The 23,422-nt window shown below is 40.5% G+C and overlaps 1 protein-coding gene across 1 annotated transcript in view; it reads right to left on the bottom strand.

The window, feature by feature from the left end:
* The window catches only part of GRHL2 (grainyhead like transcription factor 2), a 144,610-nt gene that overhangs the window by 116,401 nt on the left and 4,787 nt on the right, over positions 1–23,422 (bottom strand). The window contains exons 2-4 of the mRNA XM_007934814.2: positions 16,521–16,588; positions 10,871–11,264; positions 1,104–1,159 (exon numbers count right to left, since the gene is read on the bottom strand). Of these exons, the coding sequence (XP_007933005.1) occupies positions 1,104–1,159; positions 10,871–11,264; positions 16,521–16,588 (518 nt within the window). The remainder of the gene's footprint in view (positions 1–1,103; positions 1,160–10,870; positions 11,265–16,520; positions 16,589–23,422) is intronic.

A 23,422-nucleotide genomic window follows, 5' to 3' on the forward strand; every position in this document is an offset into this window, starting at 1 on the left:
GGCCAAATATGAAAAAGCAAGAAGGTGAGAAATAAGGTAGGAAATAAGGTTCAAAGTAAAGAGGGACCAGAAAGTGAAAGGACTTGACCACCTTTGTAAGGAATCTGTGCTTAATTCTTTCTGAAATCAAAAATTCCCTGGCAATTTTTGAGGATGGGAGAGAGACAATCATTTCTCACCATTCCCTCTTGTCTTTAGGCATGATCATGACTCAAGGTCTTTGAATATCTGGCCTCTTTACCTAAAGTCCTCATAAGCCTTCTTTTCCTGCGACACTCCTGCTGGTAATTCTTTCAAATCCCACTCATATATATGCCACTTCCTGTGAAGCCTAACCCCTCAATCCACCTCCCATCCACACCCCCTCACACACACACCCAGGCTCTCCTTTCGTGTATCTCTGTATTAGGACTCATCACTTGCCAAATGTATTGCAATTTATCTGTCACCATGCATGTTTCCTCCAAAGTCTATGGGCCTCAGAGGTTATATTATATCCCCAGTCCCTATCTAATGGCTGGTACATGGGAGGCATCTTAAGAAAAATACGAGCCGGGAGATCAGTTGTATTGCAATAATTCAGGAGAAAGTTGACAAGAGTAAATTTGAAAGGGAGATAAAAAGTACAACAGACGTATTCAGCACTTGGTACACAATGTGGAATGCTAGCAGACAGGCAGGCCCTTATTCCTGCAGCTTGTGTGGCTAGGGAGATGGCTGTATTGTTCACAACAATGAAAAACGGAAGCAGAAGTCCAGATAGGAACGAAGTGGAGGAGGAAGGGGAAGGAGGGGGAAAGAGGTCCATTTAACAAACATTGAGTTAGAGAGGCCTGTGAGTGTGAGGTTCAGAGGAGCACCTACAAAGAGATGTCTGGCCAACCCAAGGAAGGAAAAAACAGGTCTATCTAAGCATCAGAAAATCAGTCAAGCCTGAAAATAATGATGTAGAAGTCATCTGTACAGTGAGAAGAAATGAAGAAATAGGAAATCAGATTGTGCCATGAAAGTAGACAAAGAATAAATGTTTCCACATATAACTTGAGGTATATTGAAAGGGTTGTCAGTTTATCACTTTTCAGATTTATTGTCTGATAACCTACCTTGACGTCTGGTCATACATGTACTCCTCAGCGCCAACTGAAGCACTCCGAAATTTCTGCAAAGTTTAAAAGTCATCAAAGTTAAAACCAATGAGGCATCGTGCTAAAAAATTCACAGTGATCAATGTATCCAAACTGTTTTACTCTCTCCTTAGAAAGAAAAGTTATTTATTTTTGGTATTACATTTTCAATCTACAGTGGAAATAGTTATCAGTTGTTCATGGATCTTGAATATCTTCTACACACTGAGGACAACATTTCATACAATGCAGGCAGTCCCCAAGTTACGATGTATTCGAGTTACAACAAACTGCACCTACAACTTTCTGTGTTTTCATTTTTATTTTTTTAATACATCTTATCGTTAGTAATATGTACTACATATAATGTTGGGGCATATAATTTGCTGATGTTATCATTCTCAGATGTTCACTCACAGATGTTCAAATATCAAATTTATAGAGAAACTGATCATAAAAGGCAATGATAATGAAAAATTTTTAAAAGAGAGAGAGAGGTATTCGACTTACATCAGAACCAACTTACAATGGAATCATTGGAACGCAACCCCCTCATAAGTCAGGGTCTACCTACACTTTTGTTATTTGCACATCCATCATATCTTTGCATGGATCCTGTAAGCCTTTGCAGGCATTTATATTTATATTTATAAATACTTATATTTATATTTCCTCAAAAACATAAAACATCTCTTCCATTTTCTATTATCTTCAGCACTTATGCCAAATGTCAAAAATTCCAAATTAATGGAACACGAAATACAGAGAGGTTACAGAGCATAAAAAAAGTGCAGTAGAGTGGTTAGAGCATAGTTTCTAGAACCAGACTGTTCAGGGTCAAGTTCTTGCTCTTTTACCTATTACCTTTGTAACCTGGGGCAACTGTCATATTTTTTTGATCTGTAAAATGCCTATACCTTATAATTAGCAGGAGGATTAAATGAGTTAACAGAGGCGAAGTACTTAGTCAAGTGCCTAGGACACAGTTGGCACTATATATGTGTATACAATACTATCATATAGCAATGGCTTGTCCATAGTCAGTGCCCTTCAGTAAGGACTCTTTCATTAGCACAACGTTGGAAGAGTACGTTTTTTGGAGCAACTAAATCTTACTACATGTGAAGCAATTTTGATCTCAAGATACTCAGTTGTTGTATATATAATATAAATAGGATATGCTTTGTATATTTTAGAACTTTTTCAAAAGCAGATGCACAAAAGTCCTGACTATTGATCCTAAAATAAATAGAATATTGACAAAAAAAAAAAAAGCACTGAGTGACCACGTACACCTAGTGCTTCCACTGTGACCTTCTCCCAAGCATCTTTCACTTTTTGACTGGTAGTTCAAGGTTTTCCTTCCTCAGGAAAGTATTGAAAAACCAAAACCAAACTCAAAGCCATTGAGTCAATTCTGACTCATAGTGACCCCTCCTGGGGTTTCTGAGGTGGTTTCTCTACGGAAGTCAATTGCCCACTCTGCCTTCTGAGGAGTGGCTGGTGGGCACTACACCACCAGAGCTCTCCAGGAAAGTATTACTGAGAATTACTTTCTAAACTTTCTTCTCAATCCCTAACCATGATCCCTAGAATTCAGTGTACTCATATACTTGTGTATCACAGTATACCAGTACCTACCTATGCTCCTTCCCTTTCTCTAACAGGCTTATAAATTCCTTTGGTCCAAGGAGATGGTCTGTCCTTCAGAGTTCACCCAAATGCATCCAATGAACATTTCACAAATACTTATTAAATGGTTGTATAATCATGACAGAGAAATCAAAGGTACTGATTTGTGTTTCTTTTGCAATCAATCAATCAGCAAAGCACGCACTGGGAATTTTCTGGGGCTTCACCATCTACTTGGTGCCAGGAGAAAGACATAGGTGATATGGCACTTTGTCTTGGTCTCAAAGAGATAAAAACTGATTGATAAAATAGAGTAAATGATTAAGAATGAAAGTCCATGTTCATTCACTCATTCATTCATGTGTCCTGGCTAGAAAGCACAGGGTGTGTAATGCCAGGAAAGGAATCAGCAAAACTGTAGAAAGATCCCACTGAGATTTATGAGTTTTGCTCTCACCCTTAAAAACTAAAGAGAACTGGGATTAACCAAAGGAACTAAGGGAAAGTAATCCAGGTGAGAGAGGACTACCATGAATCAACAGAAAATGATGGGAAGGAATGTGATGAGCACATGAGCCAAGGACACAGACCTGACCTGATTATAACAAACTGAAAAACAAACCCACCACACAGAGTCAGTTCCAATTCATAGCAACACTTTACGACAGAGAAGAACTGCTCCATAGGGTTTCCTAGGCTGTCAATCTTTACAGAAGCAGATTGCCTCATTTTTCTCCCACAGAGCAGGTGGTAGACTTGAACTACCAATGTTTCGGTTAGCAGCCTAATGCTTTTAACCACTATGCCACCAGAGCTCCTCTGATTATGAAGGGAAGACCTGAAATTTCACGTCTTTGCTGCCCAACACAGTAGTCATTATGTGGCTATTAGCCAATAGCCATTGCTATTTAAATTTGTTAATTTGTGAATTAATTACTGTGGTAGTTAAATTGGTATGTCAACTTGGCTGGGCCTGGTTGAGTGGCTGGGCAGCTGGTGGTAGTTATTCCCCATGATGAGACTGGCAATCAATTCCATGGTGAGATCTACCATAAGCAGCTGAGTAGCTGTCTTTGGGATGCGGTCTGCTTCCTGTATATAAGAAGCTTTGGGGATAGTCTCTAGCTTATGGTGCGCTTGGACCCTACATGTAGCCATGTCGTTATTCAACAGCCTGCCATGCTCTACCGACCTTGGGACTTACAATGGACTTAAATTAATGGCATGCCATGTGGTTTGGTAACATCAGGACTGTGCCTTTTTACTTGTCAACCTTGGGTTTGTCAGCCTCAGCAGCCAGCAGCTGTCTGAGTGAAGAAACGCCTCTAGCGCTCCAGTGGGCTGGGAGCAGGAGGCAGACCTGGACCCCAGGGTTGAGGGGCTTTCACCCAGCCCCTAGAGCCTGGCACTTTGAACTTGGACTTAAAGCCTCCAAACTGTAAGAGAATGAACTCCTGTTTGTAAAAGCCATCCCATTTGTGGTATATTCTTGTCACAGTGGCACTAGATAACCAGAACAATTACTTTAATTGAATTGAATATTCTGTACCTCAGTCAACTAACCATATTTCAAATACTCAACTGCCATATGTGGTCAGTAGCTGTCATGTTGTTATTGTTGTTGTTAGGTGCCATGCAGTCATCTCCAACTCATAGAGATCCTATGCACAGCAGAACGAAACACCATCTAATCCTGAGCCAGCTCTGTAATTCTTGCTATACTTGAGCCCATCACCACTGCCACCATCTCATTGAGGGCCTTCCCCTCTTTCATCGACCCTCCACCTTACCAAGCATGACATCCTTCTGCAGGGAATGGTCCCTTCTGACAACATGATCAAAGTAGGTGAGACGAAGTGTGGCCATTCTCACCTCCAAGGAGCATTTTGGCTGTACTTCCTGCAGGACAGACCTGTTAGTTCTTTTAGCAGTTCACGGTACTTTCAGCATTCTTCACCAACACCATAGCTCAAAAGCATCAATTCTTCTTCGGTCTTCCTTATTCATTATCCAGCTCTCACATGCATATGAGGCGATTGAAAATACCATGACTTGTGTCAGGCGCACCTTAGTCCGCAAGGAGACATTTTTGCTTTTCAGCACTTGAAAGAGGTCCTTTGCAGCCACTTTGCCCAGTGCTATACGTCGTCTGATGTCCTGACTGCTGCTTCCATTGGCATCAATTGTAGAACCAAGTAATGTGAAGTCTTTGACAATTTCAATCTTTTCTCCATTCATCGTAGTTCAATGTAGTTCCCTTTTTCTGTTTGAATGACAGCCTCCTGGTCTATGTACAGGTTCCTCATGAGTACAGTTAAGTGTTCTGGAATTCCCATTCTTCTCAACATTACCCATAATTTTTTATGATCCACACAATCAAATGCTTTTGCGTAGTCAATAAAACACAAGTAAACATCTTTCTGATATTCTTTGTTTTGAGCCAAGATCCATCTGAAATCAGCAATGATATCCCTCATGCCATGTCCTCTTCTGAATCCAGCTTGCATTTCTGGAAATTCCCTGTCAATATACTACTACAACCGTTTTTTAATTATCTTTTGTAAGATTTTACTTGCATGTCATATTAATGATATTGTTCAATAATTTCCCCATTCTGTGGGATCACCTTTCTTTGGAATGGGTACAAATATGGATTTCTTCCAGTCAGTTGGCCAGGTAGCTGTCTTCCAAATCTCTTGGCATAGCCGAGTGAGTGCTTCTACTGGGGCATCTGTTTGTTGAAACACCTCAACTGGTATTCCGTCAATTCTTGGAGCCTTGTTCTTTGCCAATTCTTTCAGCATAGCTTCAACTTCTTCCTTCAATACCACTGGTTCTTGAACATATGCCACCTTCTGAAATGGATGAAGATTGACCAGTTCTTTTTGGTACAGTGACTCTGTATTCCTTCCATCTTCTTTTGATGCTTCCTGCATCATTCAATATTTTGCCCATAGAATCTTTCCATATTGCAACTTGAGGCTTAATTGTTTTCCTCACTTCTTTCAGCTTGAGAAATGCCGAGCATGTTCTTCCCTTTTGGTTTCTAACTGCAAGTCTTTGCAAATTTCATTACAGTAATTGGCTTTGTCTGCTCGAGCTGCTCTTTGGAATCTTCTGTTCAGCTCTTTTATCTTGTCATTTCTTCCATTTGCTTTAACTACTCTTCACTCAAGGGCAAGTTTCAGAGTCTCTTCTGACATCCATTTTGGTCTTTTATTTCTTTCTCGTACTTTTAATGACCTCTTGCTTTCTTCATGGATGACGTTCTTGATGTCATCCCACAATTCTTCTGGTTTTCAGTCTCTGGTGTTCAATGCATCAAATCTATTCTTTAGGTAATGTCTAAAATCAGGAGGGATATATTCAAAGTCGTATTTTGGCTCTTGTGGACTTGTTTCAACTGTCTTCAACTTCAAGTTGAACTTGCATATGAGCAGTTTATGGTCTGTTCCACAATCAGCTCCTGGCCTTGTTTTGGCTGAAGATATTGAGCTTTTCCATCTCCTCTTGCCCCAGATATAGTCAATCTGATTCCTGTGTACTCCATCTCGCAAAGTCCATGTGTATAGCGCCATCTGTGTTGTTGGAAAAGGGTATTTGCAATGAATAAGTCATTGGTCTTGCACAATTCTATCATGCAATCTCCAGTGTTATTTCTGTCACCAAGGCCAAATTTTCCAACTACTGGTGATTCTTCTTTGCTTCCAACTTCTGCATTCCAATCACCAGTAATAAGCAATACATCTTGATTGCATGTTTGGTCAATTTCAGACTGCAGAAGTTGATAAATATCTTAAGTTTCCTCATCTTTGGCTTTGGTGGTTGGTGCTTAAATTTGAATAATAGTAGTATTAACAGGTCCCCCTTGTAGGCGTATGGATATTATCCTATCACTGACAGCATTGTACTGCAGGCCAGATCTTGAAACATCCTTTGTGATGATGAATGCCACACCATTCCTCTTTAAACTGTTATTCCCAGCATAGTAGAGCATGTGGTTGTCTGATTCAAAATTGCCAAAACTGGTCCATTTCAGCTCACTAATGCCTAGGATATCAATCTTTATGCATTCCATTTCATTTTTGACAACTTCCAATTTTCCTACTTCGTATATTCCATGTTCCAATTATTAATGGATGTTTGCAGCTGTTTCTCCTCAATTTGAGTCATGCCATGTCAGCACATGGAGGTCCATATTAGGTAGCATAAACAAATATTTCCATTATTGGGCAGTGCTGATCTAGGATAAGGTGTTTACAAAATTTACTTTCTAAAGAAGTGATTTAAAGATAAAGGAGATGAATTTCCAAGGTCTTCTGTGTTTGGAGGAATATGCCATAATCCGTAACAATTCATGGTGAGCCAGTACTAATAAACACAGCCTTCAATGAATTTATTGTCCATGCCATAGAGCTCTGCAGCCTGAGGACAGGTAGCCTATTGAAACATATTGGATTCATAAAATCTACCATTCAGTCCTCCAGAAGATATACTGTAAGAGTTCACACTCAAAAAGTTTATTGAGCATATGCTGACTGAAATACAGAATCCTACTCCAGTAACATGAGTGCATTTGGACAAATACTGTGAAAAAATAAAAAGCATTGATATGTTACAGGCATGGGTATTTCTTTTCTAAAAGTTTCAATTTTGTTCTTTAAGGAGGTTACATTAAGTTTATAAGTTAAAGGGATTAAAATTGTCACAGCACAATTAATTATAAATTACACAGCACAATTCTAGAGCATGGCACAGCATGCAGAGGCAAGAGCGAGCTCAGAATAGAGTTTAAGGAGGAAAGAGGCACAAGGTGAAGTGGCAAAGGCAGATGGAAGCAGACTATGCAATGCCTTGGGGACCTGGCAAAGATATAGATGTTACTCCTAAAAACAACAGGATTTGAGTGAGGAGAGGACAGGATCAGGTGTGCTTTCAAAAAGACCATCCTAGGAACAGTATACAGAACAGACTAAAAGGGAACAAAAGCACACATACAGCAGTAGCATAGGACAGAGATCATGGTTGCTCGGGCCAGTATGGTGGAGGAAGAATGGAGACAAATGAATGGATTCAAAGGGCTTCAGAGGTAAAATTGATAGAATTGATAATAGATGAGATGGGGATGAGTCCTGGTTGTCTGAGCAATCAGAAAGATTGTGGTGCCACCCACTAAGATGGCAAACACACAATGGGGAGAGAAGATTATATAGTAAATTTTAAACATGTTGTCCACCAACTTTTTGGTTAGCAGCTAAGCAATTAACCACAGCACTAACAGGGCTCCTCTGTAAAGATTACAGACGAGAAAACCCTAAGGAGCAGTGCTGCTCTGTAAACCTGGGGTCACCATTAGTCTGAATCAACTTGATGGCAAATAGGTTTGGGCTTTTTGTGTGTGTGCCATCTATATGATCTTTCTTCTCCTGCTGGGGTGACCTTGGAAGCCACATGTAGAGGCGGTAATGCCACAAGAGGAGGGGAACCTGGATTCCTGAGTCACTGATTGGAGGACATGTCACAAAACAAGCACATGAAAAGATTACTAGACATCAGAGAACACAAATTTAAGCCATAATGAGGTATTGCCCATACCACCTAAAATAACTGAAGTTAAAAAGATTGACAAGACCAAATTTTGGCAAAGATGCTAAAAGAAGAGCTCTCATTGCTGGTGGAATTGCAAATGGCAGAGTCATGTGGGAACACTGCATTCCAGTACTTTGTAAAGTTAAACATACATTTACTGCATGACCCAGCAATTCCAATCCTAAGTATTTCACAGGATTTAAAAAAAAAAAAAAAAAAAAATGCATCCACATAAAAACATAGCCATGAATGTCCATAGTGGCATTATTCATAATAACAAACTGGAAGCAACACAAATATCTGTCAATTGGTGAATGAATAAACAAATTGTGATATATACGTACTGTGGAGTATTACTCAGCAATGAAAAAAACCACTAATACAATCAGCATCATGGATGAATCTCAAAAATTTTACTCAAAGTGAAAGAAGACAGAAAAAATACTTGTGTACTGTTAATATAAAATATTAGAAAAGGCTAGTAGCAGAAAGCAGATTAGTGTTTTTCTAGACCAAGGGGGAGGAAAAGGAATAGCCAAACAAGCAAAAAAGATGCTCAAGGAAACTTTCACAATGAGGAAAATTTCCTATCTTGAGTCTGGTGTTGGTTGAAAAATTATATACAATTACAGGCATACCTTGGATATACCATGGGCTCGGTTCCAGACCACTGCAATAAACTAAATATCGCAATCAAACTAAGAAACCAAACTCATTGCCATCAAGTCAGTTCCAACTCATAGCAACCCCCACTGGGTTTCCAAGGCTGTAAATCCTGGTGGAGGCAGATCATCTCATTGTTCTTCCACAGAGCCGCTTGTACGTTCAAACCATTGACTTTTGGTTAGCAGCCTAATGCTTTAACCACTACACCACCAGAACTCCTGAGATGTCACAATCAAGTGAGTCAAGCACATTTTTTGTTTTCCCAGTGCAGATAAAAGTAATGTCTACACTACACTGTGGTCTATTCATTGTGCAATGGCTTTATGAAAAAGTTCGAAATGTGAAAATTACCAAAACGTGACACAGAGACACGAAGTGAACACATACTGTTGGAAAAATGGCTCCAATACACTTGCTCAACACAGCATTGCCACAAACCTTCAATTTGTAAACCACAATATCTATGAAACACAATAAAGTGAAGTGCGATAAAACGAGGTATGCCTGTACTACAATTCTCACACTCTACGCTTAAAATGTGTGAATGTAAAACAGACAAGCAAGGAAACAAAATTATTTCTGTAAGTTCTAAAGGCACCTGTAAGTTCTCTGCAAATAGAGAATGTTTGGTCTCTCTTGGTAAGATGCAAAGCACATATACACACATCTGATTATTGATACTACAAAGTCTCTTTCTTGACTATTCAATTAGATCAGACTTTAAAGAGTCATATTAAAGAGTTATATTGTTATCACCCAAATCAGTTAAAAATTTTAAAAATTAAAAGTTATATTGTAAAAAATCTATACTGTACAGGTAGCATCTTCACTTTGGGTGCTATTGGGAGGGAAGATTACAAAAAAGGTCAATGTGAAGATGCAGTGTAGTAAATTACTTAGTGTGGCTTTTCTACCCATAAGTCTTTGTAAACTCCAAGGTGGGATTTTCTATGAGCAACTGAGGAGCTATCCACCTGGGTTATTTCTGTTGGGTGTGGCACAATACAATGTTCTGGGAGGTTCCCACTCTCTCTCATGTGCTTAGAGTTCTGATGCTGTGATTGGCTAGTTTGACCACCCTTCCGGGCTCAAAAGGAGGCCTCCTGGAGGCAGAACTCTCTCGGACTGCTGGTTGAGGAAGACGTGCTGCCGAAAGAGACACGCATCCCTGAAAGAGACACGTGCTGCTGGGAAAGAGACACAAGAGACACGCATCGCTGAGTGAGACACCGAGGGACCAGCACTGCTGGGAAAGAGACTGTGAGAGAGACTGAGCGTTCTTCCTGAACTTGAGTTGTAGCCTGGTGCTTCCCTAATAAACCCCATAATCTGTGAGTTCTGTGTGGCCACTGCAGTGAATTATCGAACCCAGGAGAGAGGTGGTGGGTGCTTTGGGAGGAACGGTTGGTGAAAGGGCTGGAGGGAGGCAGCATGTCTGGCCTTGTAGGAATAGGCCTTGAGTTACTGCTGGTAATCCTGTCTTCCTCTTGGAGGGTTAGAGGAGGTCAGAACATGTGGTCTCCATGCCGTTTTTGCACAAGACTTTTCAATGTAGACAGTTTTCACACAAAAAGCTCTTAATTCCCATAAATAAGTTGAAGACTACAGCTAAAACAAACCAAAGGAATCTGTCATCTAGAGGGTCGAGAAAAATAGAAATATTCTTCCATACACACATACCCATAGGTTATTAAAATATGTTTATAAAGAAAGATATAAACAAGCCCATTAAAAAACAAATAAACAGAAAAAATCTCACCATTTCATCCATTTATCCCACTTAAGAAGCAAATAGAGAAAAAAAAGTAGCTAGAGGCTGACTTTGGGCCTGGGATACTCAGGAAAGGCCAGGGACTCACCTCTGTGGGTCCATCTTTGAAGCTCTCACTATAGGTGCTGTCGGGGGTGCTGCGCTGGTCTTCCTTGAGATAGGTGCTGTGGGTGGCGATAGAGGGCACGTCATACTGAGACTGTTCGTAGATAACCACTCGGTGCTCCTCGCCGTCCCCCCGGGTGTAGTGCACAGGCGGGGCCATGAAGACCGGTGTGAACTCTTCGGCTTTCACCACAGTGACTCCTGACACAGGGATGACCGCTGGGCTCTCGGGGACGTTTGTGCTGTACTGCTCCCGCTTGGAATTCTCCAGGTGGTCTTGATTTAGGGAAAGGTTCACTGGAACAGTCTTTAGGACCTGCACTCGATTTTCTCCTCCACTCAAATTACTCTGAGCTTCACTGGTGCCAAGACAGTTTCTGTGTGTTTAAACCCGCCCCCCCACAACATGACAGAATTAGAAAAATCACCATTTTACAATTGCTAATAAAGTAACCGAAGTGGGCACTGACACCACAAGAAGAAAGGCTCGTGGTGAACTTCACACTAAAGGGCCAAGCTGACCCCACCCGAACCCACCCTGAATCTTTGCATTACTAACTGGAGAACAATTAGATATGTGTGCCTCGTGGTGAAAGAGCCCTGGTGGCACAGTGGTTAAAGCACTTGGCTGCTAACCACAAGGCCTCTGGTTTGAACCTACCAGCCACTCTTAGATAGAGAGATGTAGCAGTCCGCTTCCATAAAGATGACAGCCTTGGAAACAAGGGGCAGTTCTACTCTGTCCTACAGGCTCACTATCAGTTGCAGTCAACGCAAAGCCAATGGATTTGGGCATTTTCAGGACTCACAGTGCCATGCATGAAATACCTTCAGTCCTGTCTATCATATATTATTGCCAAGAAGGGAGAAAAAAAAAATGGCTCTAGATTTAATCAAGTCATTCGAGCTTAATTTCCAGCTTTTAGGAAATACAGGAGCTGGAAGAATGACTTTCATGACATCAAAAAGAAGCAATCAGGCAGAGCAGAATGTAGCACATCTTAATGACTTGACTTCTTCAAAAGTCAAAGGCATGAAGAGAAGTGGAGGAGTGAGGGGACTGTTCTAGATTAACAGAGACTTAAAAGGCATAACAATCACATACGATGAGTAGATCTCATCTGAATCCTGATCCAAATAAGCCAAAGAGGCATTTATGAATTAAGAGAATTTGTGAAGCAATTGAACGTGGTCTGGGTATCATTAGAAATTAAGGAAGCATTGTTAGTTTAGTTGGTGTGACAGTGGTTGTTGATTACATAATAAATACCCTTAAATTTTAGAGATACAAGTCAGAAGTATTTAGAGGTGAAAAGGCATGAAGCTAGGGACTTGTTTTAAAATACCATCACCACAATCAACATATGAGATCAAAAGGGCAACATTTGCCCAGGAATAAAACTCAGAAAGCAAGAATGGATAGAAAAGAAGGACAAGGGGAACTGGTAAACACGGGGAAGAAGTGAGAAGAGCACTGTTACCCTGTGGGGATTGCAATCAATGTCACAAAACAAAATGTGTAGGAATTGTTGGATGAAAAAACCAATTTGCTCTGTAAACTTTCACTCAAATCAAATGAATAAATAAACTATCACCAAAAAAAGAAGAGGAGAAAAAAGACAGAAATTAAGAAAGTTGTTATAAAAATTTACCATTACTAAGTCTGGAGGATGGGACAATATTTGGGAATTCATTATACTATTCTCTCTACTTCTGTGATTGTTTGAAAATTTTCAAAAGAAAAAGTCTTTACAGTGCTTTAAAAAAAAAAAAAAAAGTGAGGGGGGTGTTGTGTTTCTACACAAACACCTCTTAATTCCTAAAATAGCAAAAAAGATTTGTTATTCAACACTGGTGAGTAAGTAATTTGAAAAGAGGGTGGTGAGAAGGATATTTTTCACCATCCTGTGGGCTAAACTACTTATAGGAAACACAAGATATATGAAAATTTATCATTAAAATACTTTAGCCAAATTGAGAGATAACATGAACTCACTGATATCCTTAGCAACCAATTGCTTTCAGGGTTTACGGAAGTGGTGTGACTGGGCTTATGTAAGACAAGATCTCCCAGATTGCAAATCTCCTGACTGGAGACAGAAAGGAGAGGATTTAGAAAATTAATTCTTGCCAGGCTAGGATGAAATACTCTCATTTATACCCAGGAATTCTGGAAGATAGCAGAAGCAAAGAGGAACTCATTAATGGAACATTATTGTTGACAGCTAAATACTTTTACTACCAAAACCCTTTTGGTCAGGAAAAATTGGGGCTACCTCTCACTTGGTTATGGACTATTCTGAAAGACATGGAGAGGAAATGCATGTTTTGTGGGGAACTCTGTCTCAAATGTTCTTCTCTGTAAAGAAGGAAGAACATTAGCCTCGGAGCTTGCCTTAACTATCAAGCAGGGCTTGGTATTTTCAGCTTTGATTTTGCAGATAAAACTTCAAAGTGAAGCTTGAGGGAAGAATGTCTCCACATGAACAAAGCCAACAACAAAAAATACCTAAACTTCTCTGAATTGGTCACAGATCTGTCAAGATCATTCTAGAAAAGAAGCCTCTAAGGAATAAAAGCATAAGTCTATAAACACTTTGCAAAGAACTATAAAGCTTTAGGTGACGATCTGGTTTCATGACCAAACCAATACAGCCAACCTGTGTATCAGGCCCAGGGGAATTTTCTAAAGTATGTTTAATACAGATCAAGTAAAACTGGAAGATGCCACAGTACAGACCACCCATTTATATTCAACGTCATTGTTCATAATTGCATGGAATGTTAACGTTCCTCAAAGAAAGAAGTTCATGATAAAAATCAGTTTAAAAAAAAAAAAATGCTAAAACGCTGCCAAAAGACCAAGGTAAAGTTTCACAAAGACCATGAACACAGAAAGACAATGGGCATTCCTTCTCCTGTTTATTTGTAACCCACCTTTTCCCAAATTCATTTGGCCCAGACCCTTTTGTAGAGCAAACACTATTTTTATCATATAGATAATATTCTGCAGTTTGGGTTAAGAACGGTTGGTCTTCATTGACTTGCTACCAAAGACATTTTCTAGTTTCCACTTTTCTGGGCTCTGCACAGACATAGTCTTATTGGCTTTGCCAAAATATTCAAAGTTAGCCAACTTCTCTATAGCTAGAGTCCATTTCTGGTCAACTTCATTAATCCTTTAATTCATGAAAAATGTATAAATTCTAAAGAAGAAAGAAAAAGTCAAAATATTTTTCAGTGGTCTTACAAATAAATAAGCAAACAATGGTGTTGTATTAATTTAGTTGAATCGTTATTTCCGTATCACCAGTAAATAATTGATTCAGCAACACCGATTATGTGTAACTATGTCTTTATAAATAGTACTCTTTATAAATAACTTTAGAAAATAATGCCAGAGAGCTTCAGGAAGACATCAGAAAAATGGACAACTGGAACAAAGTAAAAATTATTGTAAGATACTGACTCGCCTGCAATAGAATTTAAAATTGAATCGAATAGTATACAATAAAAATGCAATGCCAAGAATGGTATATTAAATATACTTTTTTAAAAATTTTTGAATCGTATCATTGAGAGTCTCATTTATTTTTCCAATTATCAGTTTATGTATACAAAGAGTTGGAATGATATGTTAACACTTGGCACCCTGATTCATGAGTACACTCCAGATCAAATGATAGCCTTCAAAATTATAGTCAATCAGAAGTCTACCAAAAAATCCAAGCCCACTGCCATCAAGTCAATTCCAACTCATAGTGACCCTCTGGTGGTGTAGTGCCTAAGGCATCTGACTGCTAACCAGAAGGCTGGTGGTTCAAACCCCCCAAGCCACTCCTCGGAAGAAAGATTAAGCAATCTACTTCTGTAGAAATACCACCTCGGAAACCCAAGGAGGGGTCACTATGAGTCATTATTGACTCAACGGCTGTGAGGTTAGTGACCCTACAGAATACAGTAGAACTGCCCCACCAGGTTTCCAAGGCTGCAAATTTTTATAGAAGCAGACTGCCACATCTTTCTCCTGTGGAGCAGCTGGTGGGTATGAACTGCTGACCTTTCCGTTTGCAGCTGAGTGCTTTAACCACTGTGCCACCTGGGCTCCTACTGACCATAAGTCTACTAAGTCCTTTTTGGTCTCTGCAAGGTAATGTAGTCAAATACATCACTGCTACATTGTTCAAGGTGCTCCAATGAAATCACAAAAATAACCACTAAAATACACTGAGATGCTTTCAGTTTTTAATTTTATTCTAAACGATGCTTTAACAAAAAGTGACCTCTTTCATCTATTATGGTGTTATGTAGGCCGAGTATGCATCTTAGACTCCTTTTTTCCTGACCTGCTATGATCACTGCTATAGGATAGTAGACAGCCCCTGCTCAGCTTCATATACATTGGCAGAATCCTAGGAAAGTTTCAGGACCTGCAGAGAGTCAGCCTCTTCCTCCTGACATCACTGTACCAACTATGTCCTAGGGCTCCAGGGCAGCTTGGCCCATCAGAAAAGTGAATCAGATTCATTTCAAACTGCCTTAATCCCCTGCTGGGCGGCACCTTGGAAGTACTGCTGGTTGGTGGAGCGGACCCCTGATGCTAATCATATAACAAGATAAGAAAGTCATAACGAGTTCCTATCAAAGCCACGTAAAATTCTAAACCATTTGCTGGGGGTGAGGGGTTTTCATTTCTCCTGGGTTACTATTGCCTTGTGAAAGAAGCTCCAACAGAAAACCACTTGTGGCTCCTCTCCGTCCCCCTGCAGAGGAAGAGACTGATCTGTTTGCTAAGCTTGGGAAAAATAGCTGAGCAGGGTGATTCAGACCCCAGAGTCTTTCTTTTTCTCTGGATCTTCCTGGTCAGAGAAGGGACACTCCAATCACCCTGCCCATTGCCTTTACTGTGTTCATGATCTGTCCCTTTGGGGAGGCCTGAAGCTCTGCCTGGGACTGAGTATGAAGATGGATCTCAGCCAGAACTGAAGGGTTACAAGCTGCAGATTCAAAGTTACATTCGCCAATTGGCTTCATCAGAAAGAGAGCTTTTTTGTTAGTTTGTTTTTAATCTCAACTTGTCTGTGTCTTAATATTCAGCTGATTCTTAACTCAAGAGTGCAAAAAGTGGCGTTGTACAATGATCTCCTACCATCTTTTGCACCCTGATGCTCACGGCTCAACACCAGCTGCCTCCCTAGGCTGAGAAACACACAACCCCCATCCTCTCACCCCTCAAGGAAAGGGATCCTTCAGTATCTTACTCCCTCAAGAACCTGCTCACAGGTATATGGCCATGGGGTGATCAGAAAAATCAACCCTAGCACTGGACTGTCTTGCCAATATATCACTCCTAACACTTAAGATGTTAAGCCTCCTGGAAGGGGGTGTCTGAAGAGCCCTCTGATGGCTTTTGGATGCATAACAAAAAATGCAATTTGTTCTCCCTACTGAGAGATTGGTTTTGGTCCAGATCCTAAAAGACTGATAGAAGAGGCTACTCTTCTTGATTCCCACACCCCCATCTTCTCTCAAAAACAAGACTATAGTTTAGTACTGTTATTTAAAAGGAAAAAAAAAAATGGAAAAAAGAGTTATTTTGGGGTCCAGGCATATTCCTTTACATGACACCATACCTTTTATCCTGGTCTTCTTGATTGTCACTTGCTTTACTTACAGACAGCAGCCTCTTGTCTCGTGGAACCTGAAAATATCATCAACTGTCAGTCAGACTTACATACATGTAACAGCAACTGCCTGCAGAACTAGAGACCAGCACAAACAGAGAAACTCAAGTGGAAAATCCCATGGGAAAAGGTGATAAATTTGCTAGAGCCAGGAGATGGTTAAAGGTGTGTGGCCTGAATGACAATGACATTGGAGAAACAGAGGGGTGGTGATAACCATAGGGCTAATATGACAATCAACGAACACCGAAGATTCTGCCACATACTGCTGTCATGGGAGGCTCTGCTGAGCCCCCCCACACACACACACACCTGGAAGACCTCCTGTGTCCTCCCCCACCTTGGGAGTGGGTGAGGGAAAGGGAAGAATGTGAGCAGAGGGTGAATCTGGGCAACTGTGCACTTGAGCAGACAGAAGACATGGAGTTACAACAGCACCATAGTAAGTAATGGGGACTGACCCTCCACTGACGGTGGACTTCAGGAGCTGACGTCTGAGGGAGCAAACTGGCCGTGGGACTGTACTGTCAGTCAAGAGGGAGGCAAGCATCTAATATAACAGGACCACAATTTAACCACCCGCTCTACAAAGTGCATGGGCTCCCTTACAGAATTTTTCTTCAAATGCACTTTCATCCTTGTCTTAACCAGATCAGTTCCTGCTAAGCCGACTCTGACTCATGGTGACTCCATGTGGGTGTCATAGTAGAACTGTGCACCATAGGGGTTTCCAATGGCTGATTTTTCATAAATAGATGATCAGGCCTTTCTTCTTAGGGGCCTCTGGGTAGGCTCAAACCTCCAACCTTTCCATTAATAGCTGACCCTATTAATTGTTTGCACCATCCAGAGACCTTAACAACCATAATATCAACATGCTGCCTAAAATATTATTGAAAAAGTACTGCTTGGGAGAAGAGAAAGACACTCCCACTAGTTATGTTTCTGACCATCATCCAATTACCCTCCTGCATCATGGGTTATTTATTTTTCTCTGCTATAGTTCCAAAGACATGGATAGTAAGTTTGGATTTGGTTGGTTGATTGGTTGGATTATTTTTGTTTGTTTTTGCCCCTTTTGGATAAATTTCCAGATCTTCTTTCTGGCCAAAATCCTTTATACTCAAAATGCAGCCTTCACTCTTTTGAGATGAAAGAGCTTTTATGAGAGCAGCCCTCTTCTGGACTTGGCCAGCAATCCCTATGGTTTCCATTCATCCAGGTATGCATGCTAGCCCTGTCAGCTGGACTATGGAAGAGACATAGCACGGTGGGTAACTGTCTGGATTTGATTCTCAATTCTATCACTGACCAAATGTGTCTTAGTCTTTTCATCTGTAAAACAAGAATAATGATGTCCTATAACTCACAGGGCTTTTAGTAGAATTAAAGGAGCTAATTGTAAAATTTAAAAAAAAAAAAAAAAAAGCATGCTTCTACTTTATAAGTATTTTTTAAATAAAAATAAATCAATTATAAATCCTTCATTCGTATATTTTAATTTTGAGGGTCTAGTTGGTGCCATCTATTGATGAAGACAGATGAACAGTAAATTTCAATACCTGGGAATATGAGGTAAAACTGAGCCTCAAAACACATCTGAAAGCCTAGAGGATGGAGCGCTGTCAAGAAGCTAGGCTCTGAGTAGGAATTTGTCTGGTGGGTGAAGGTGTCTTTCCAGCCCAGGGCACAACATGTAAAAAGTCTTCAGGGTATAAAAGACTAAGGAAAGCAGGAGCAGCTTAAGGAAGAAGTGACAGGGTGAGATAGCCTCAAAGGTGAGCAAAGGCCTTGAACCAGGGCATGTGTCTCCCTTGTTTGTGAGGTTTTAACATGCTGTGTGCCATGGGACAACCACATTCTACTTGACTGTCAGTCAAGGTGCTTCATCCTCTCCCCTTACAACCAATCAGGGACAAAGTCCCACAGGTTTCTGAAATCCATCTACTTCCCTCCAGATGCCTACCTCCTGGTTCAGCCTCCAACATCTCTCGCCTCGGCTATTTCATCAGCCTCCTAATTGTCCTCTCCCCTCCTGTATTTAGTCTCTGCAAATCTACTCTTTTTATAGGAGAAGCCAGAACAATTTTTAAATGCAACTTTAATCCCATTATGTTCCTACTTGAAATTCTTCAAAGGCTTCTCATTACTCTTAGAATCTTTAACAATATGTGTTGGCATTGCTAGGGGGTGTGGGGGTGCAGACTGTACCGGATGACACTATCAGAGGGGGTGATACCAAATGAATTTGTGGGCAATGTTTCAGCAGAAATTTATTATTTTTTATAAAAATGTCCCAGTAATTAGTTATAAAAACGGAAACATTTTTCATAAGCCCAGTTTACATCCATCAATATATCTATAAGGCTAAACTCTATACCAATTTACTTCTTGAACCTTCTAAGAAGGTGCTCCAGTCAGAGCTGTCATTACTACCCAATTACAATGATGCTTCAAATCACATCGTTTCATCTGGTGTTTTTGTTGCTGTTAGTGTTTTTATAGTCACGGATTTTGTCAAAATTTTCTAGTGTATTAGGTAAACCTCTATCAATAACTTTTTGAGAATGAAGTAGTAATTAAAGGAAAAGGAGAAAAATCAAAATATGCTTCTGTTCAATTACTAATAATATTATAACTAATTATGTTGTAACTCAATGCAGAAAGATTTTACAAAACAATTTTATTGTTAGTATTCATATAATCTAAGAAATGTTATAGTTAAGCAATTTACAACTATATTTGTCACACACTATTCTAAGATTAAAACTGATAATAAACATTATGAAGTGTCTTAGTTAAGGAGCTCTGGTGGCATGGTGCCTAAAGCATTTGACTGTTAACCAGAAGCCTGGCAGTTTAAACCCACCAGCCACTCCACAGAAGGAAGATGGGGCAATCTACTTCTGTAAAGATTTATTGCCTCAGAAATGCAGTGGGGGTCACCGTGAGTTGGAACAGACCCTATGGCAGTGAGTTTTTGGTTTTAGGTGTCTCAGTTATTCAGTGTTGCTATACCAGAAATATCACAAATGCACAGCTTTAACAAACCGAAATTTATTCTCTCACAGTTTAGGAGGCTAGAAGTCCAAATTCAGGGCGCCAGCTCTAGGGGAAAGCTTTCTCTCTCTATTGGCATGTGTAGGCCCAGCCTCCCTTAGAGATCTCCATGTGCCTTGGCATCAATCTTCTCCTGGGTCTAGGATGTTCTCAGTGCAGGGACCCTGAGTCCAAAGAACACACTCCACTCCTGGCTCTTCTTTCTTAGTGGTGGACAGATCCCTTGATTTCTGTCTACTTGTTTAATCTCTTTTACAACCCAAGATACAATCTAATCCTGTGTATCCTGCCTTATTAACATAACTGCCTCTAATCCTGCCTTAGTAACATTATAGAGGTTTCAATTTACAACACATAGGATAATTATATCAGATTACAGAGTGGAGGACAATCACACAATACTGGGAATCAAGGCCTAGCAAACTGATAAAGTATTTTTGAGGGACACAATTTAATCCATAACACTAAGGATTCTTCCGTACGGTCTAGTACAGGAGGAGGTCTGGGGGGGGGTGCCACCATAAATTATCATAATAGGTGACACCAACCCAAGTGATACTACTGTTAACATCCTCTTTAAAATGTCAACTTGGGGTGTCTTCTTTGCTTACCAAGTTTCATTCAGTCACACTGTATCTAAGACCATGCAATGCAAAACCATCACACAAAAGTCCTCTCTGCCTGAAACACATTCTACTCACCCTATCCCCAATCTCACTACCCCTCCCATAGTTTCCCCAAGCTAGCTCCTACCCATAATTAAATGTTGGTGCCCATGATAAGACTACAATCTCTGAGTGTCTACTTTGTGCATGGTTATGTCTCAAGTGCCGGAAATGTAGTAAGCCTTCACTAAATACTTGTTGAAAGAAAGAATGAATCAATTTAAATAGCCTGGTAAATGCAGAACCAAAAAAGTAAGAGGAAGGAGGATTCCATAAAACATGTTAGCAACTCTCAAAAACGCGTGAAAGTCCAAACAGTCAACAATTACTTTAAAACAATGGTTAAGAATGTAAAGGAGCTGGGAAACTAGAATAATGGAACTGGAACAACCAGAAGAAAAATAATGAAGATGTTCACAAATAGTGAAACATGTAACCCATGTCATCAAAAAATTTGTGTAGAAATTGTTGAATGAGAACCTACACTGTTGGGTAAATCTTCACCAAAAACACAAAAAATATTATTTAAAAATAGAAAACAAACAAACTCATAGCAACCCCGCCTTGGGTTTCTGAGGTGGTATCTCTAGGGAAGTAGATTGCCCAACCTTCCTTCTGAGGAGTGGCTGGTGGGTTTGAACCACCAGCTTTCTGGTTAGCAGTCAAGTGCCTTAAGCACTATGCTATCAGAGTTCTCCCTAAACAAACACAGAGGCTAGGATTTACAATACATCACAAAATAGAAGACCATGGCCAGAAGCAATTCACTGCACTGCACTGACTTATGGAGAACTCTCCCAAATGCTGACCCAGAGAATCCCCACCATTTTCTTACTTCAGGGCTTCATCATTTTTTATCTGGACTACTGCAATAGGCTGCTCACTGGTCTCCCTGTCCCTAACCCACCTCTCTGCTACTTCTGAGTTGTGAACACATCATTTCTTTGATCTGTGAGATCTGTGTTTGAAATCTTCAGTATTGGAGAAAATGATATCATATATTATTGGTGGAAGTACAGAACATTTTACCCTCCACTTTAAGCTTTTCTGCATTTTCTAGAATGGATATGTACTGGCTTAAAATAAAAAGATGATTACAAAAAATTTCAATGGCTTATGAATATTCATTAAGTTGCATTCACTCATTCTTCCAGAAAAAAGCAACACCGTGTACCCACACTGGGCTCGCCTCTAGAGGATAAAGCCCGGCCCACCAGCCTGGCCTGGCAAGACTCTTGGAGAGAGTCTCTACCTTCCTAGCCAAGCTCTACTCCCTCCACCCCCTCACAGTTCAGCAAAATTGATTACTTGGATTCCACTGTGTACAATCTGCTACGTTATACCTCTTTTTTTTTTTTTTTTTTTTAACCTCCTGCTCCCTTCGCCTGAAATACTTTTTCCCGCCTGTCCACCTGACAAACCTTCTTCAACCTTCCGGGTAGAGTAGGCATGGCTTCTACTGGAAAGCCTCCTGCTAAGTCTGGAAGGTGGCCACACCCTCCTCAATGTTCCTGGAGCACACCTCTTTTACAACACCTGCTTCAATGTATTATGGCTGTAGATTTATGGGGCTGTGTCTGTCCTGGACTGTGACCTTTCTATTAAACTGGGTCCCATCCACATTTGGATATCTAATCCACCACCTTAGTATCTATCACCAGTGCTTGAAGGTCAAATGATCAGTGAATATTTTTAAGGATGGATGGATGGATGGGTGGATGAATAGACAAATAAACTAACCAACAAACTGGTTTTGAGCAGTACTAGGTCAGCAGAATAAAAGGTATCAATGGATCAAGGAAGTATATTCTCACTAGAGCTAGAACCAGTTGATCACAGACTACCAGGTACCTCAGGGAGAAGATAAAGTAAGTCAAACCACTTTTTAAGAGTATCTAACTAATTTAATGTTCTGTTTTTCTGTCACGAATACACAGCTCAAAATTCACTGAAAAGCCACGCTAGACCTTGCAGCTGCTTGTCATTGTTGTTGTTAGGTGCCATCGAGTAATCTCCAACTCATACTGACCCTATACACAGCAGAACAAAACACCGTCCAGTCTCATGCCAGCTCCATGATTCCTGCTATACTTGAGCCCATTGCCACAGCCACTGTGTCAATCCTTCTCGTTGAGGGCCTTGCCCTCTTTGGTCGACCCTCCACCTTACAAAGCATGACCTCCTTCTCCAAGGAATGGTCCCTTCTGACAATATGACCCAACTAGGTGAGAAGAAGTCTGGCCATTCTTGCTTCCAAGGAGCATTCTGGCTGCACCTCCTCCGGGACAGATTTGTTAGTTCTTTTAGCAGTCTGTGGTACTCTCAGCATTCTTTGCTAGCACCACATCTCAAAAGCAGCTGCATTGGTAAGTAAAAAGAACCCTGGTGGTATATTGCTCGGCTGCTAACTAAAAGATGGGCACTTCAAACCCATAAGCTGTTCCATGGGAGAAAAATGTGGCAGTCTACTTCCATAAAGGTTTACAACTTTGAAAACCCTATGGGGCAGTTCTCCTCTGTTCTATATTTTCACTATGAGTCAGAATCGACTCGATAGCAACGGATTTATTCTCAGTCAAGGAGCGCTGGTGGCACAGTGGTAAAGTGTTGGACTGCTAACCTAAAAGGTCAGTGGTTCAAACCCATCAGCTGTTCCACATGAGAAAGTTGTGGCTGTCTGCTTCCATAAAGATAATAACCTTGGAAACCCTTCGGGGCAGTTCTACCCTGTTGGAATCAACTTGATGGCAATGGTTTTGGTTCTTGGTGAGTAGGTTAAACTGGATGGAAAACTGAGCTAGGATTTGAGCCCCTAAACCAAAAACCAAACTCACTGCCATGGAGTCAGATCCAACTCATAGTGACCCTTCCTTGGGTTTCTGAGGCGGTCTCACTATGGAAGTAGATTGCCCAATTTTCCTTCCGAGGAGTGGCTGGTGAGTTTGAAGGACCAACCTTCTGGTCAGCAGTCAAATGCCTTAGGCGCTATACCACTAGAGTTCCCATGAGACCCTAATTATTAGAAATTTTATCAGTTTTGTGGGTTTTTAAAAATTAGCACCATTTAATTATTCAACAAAATATTAAGGTTCAAATATATATTTTAAGGGAGCTCTGGTAGCATAG

Source organism: Orycteropus afer, unplaced genomic scaffold (assembly GCF_000298275.1).
Source record: "Orycteropus afer afer isolate SDZICR_OR568_19922 unplaced genomic scaffold, OryAfe1.0 scaffold00021, whole genome shotgun sequence".
In the NCBI taxonomy this organism is placed as follows: Eukaryota; Metazoa; Chordata; class Mammalia; order Tubulidentata; family Orycteropodidae; genus Orycteropus; species Orycteropus afer.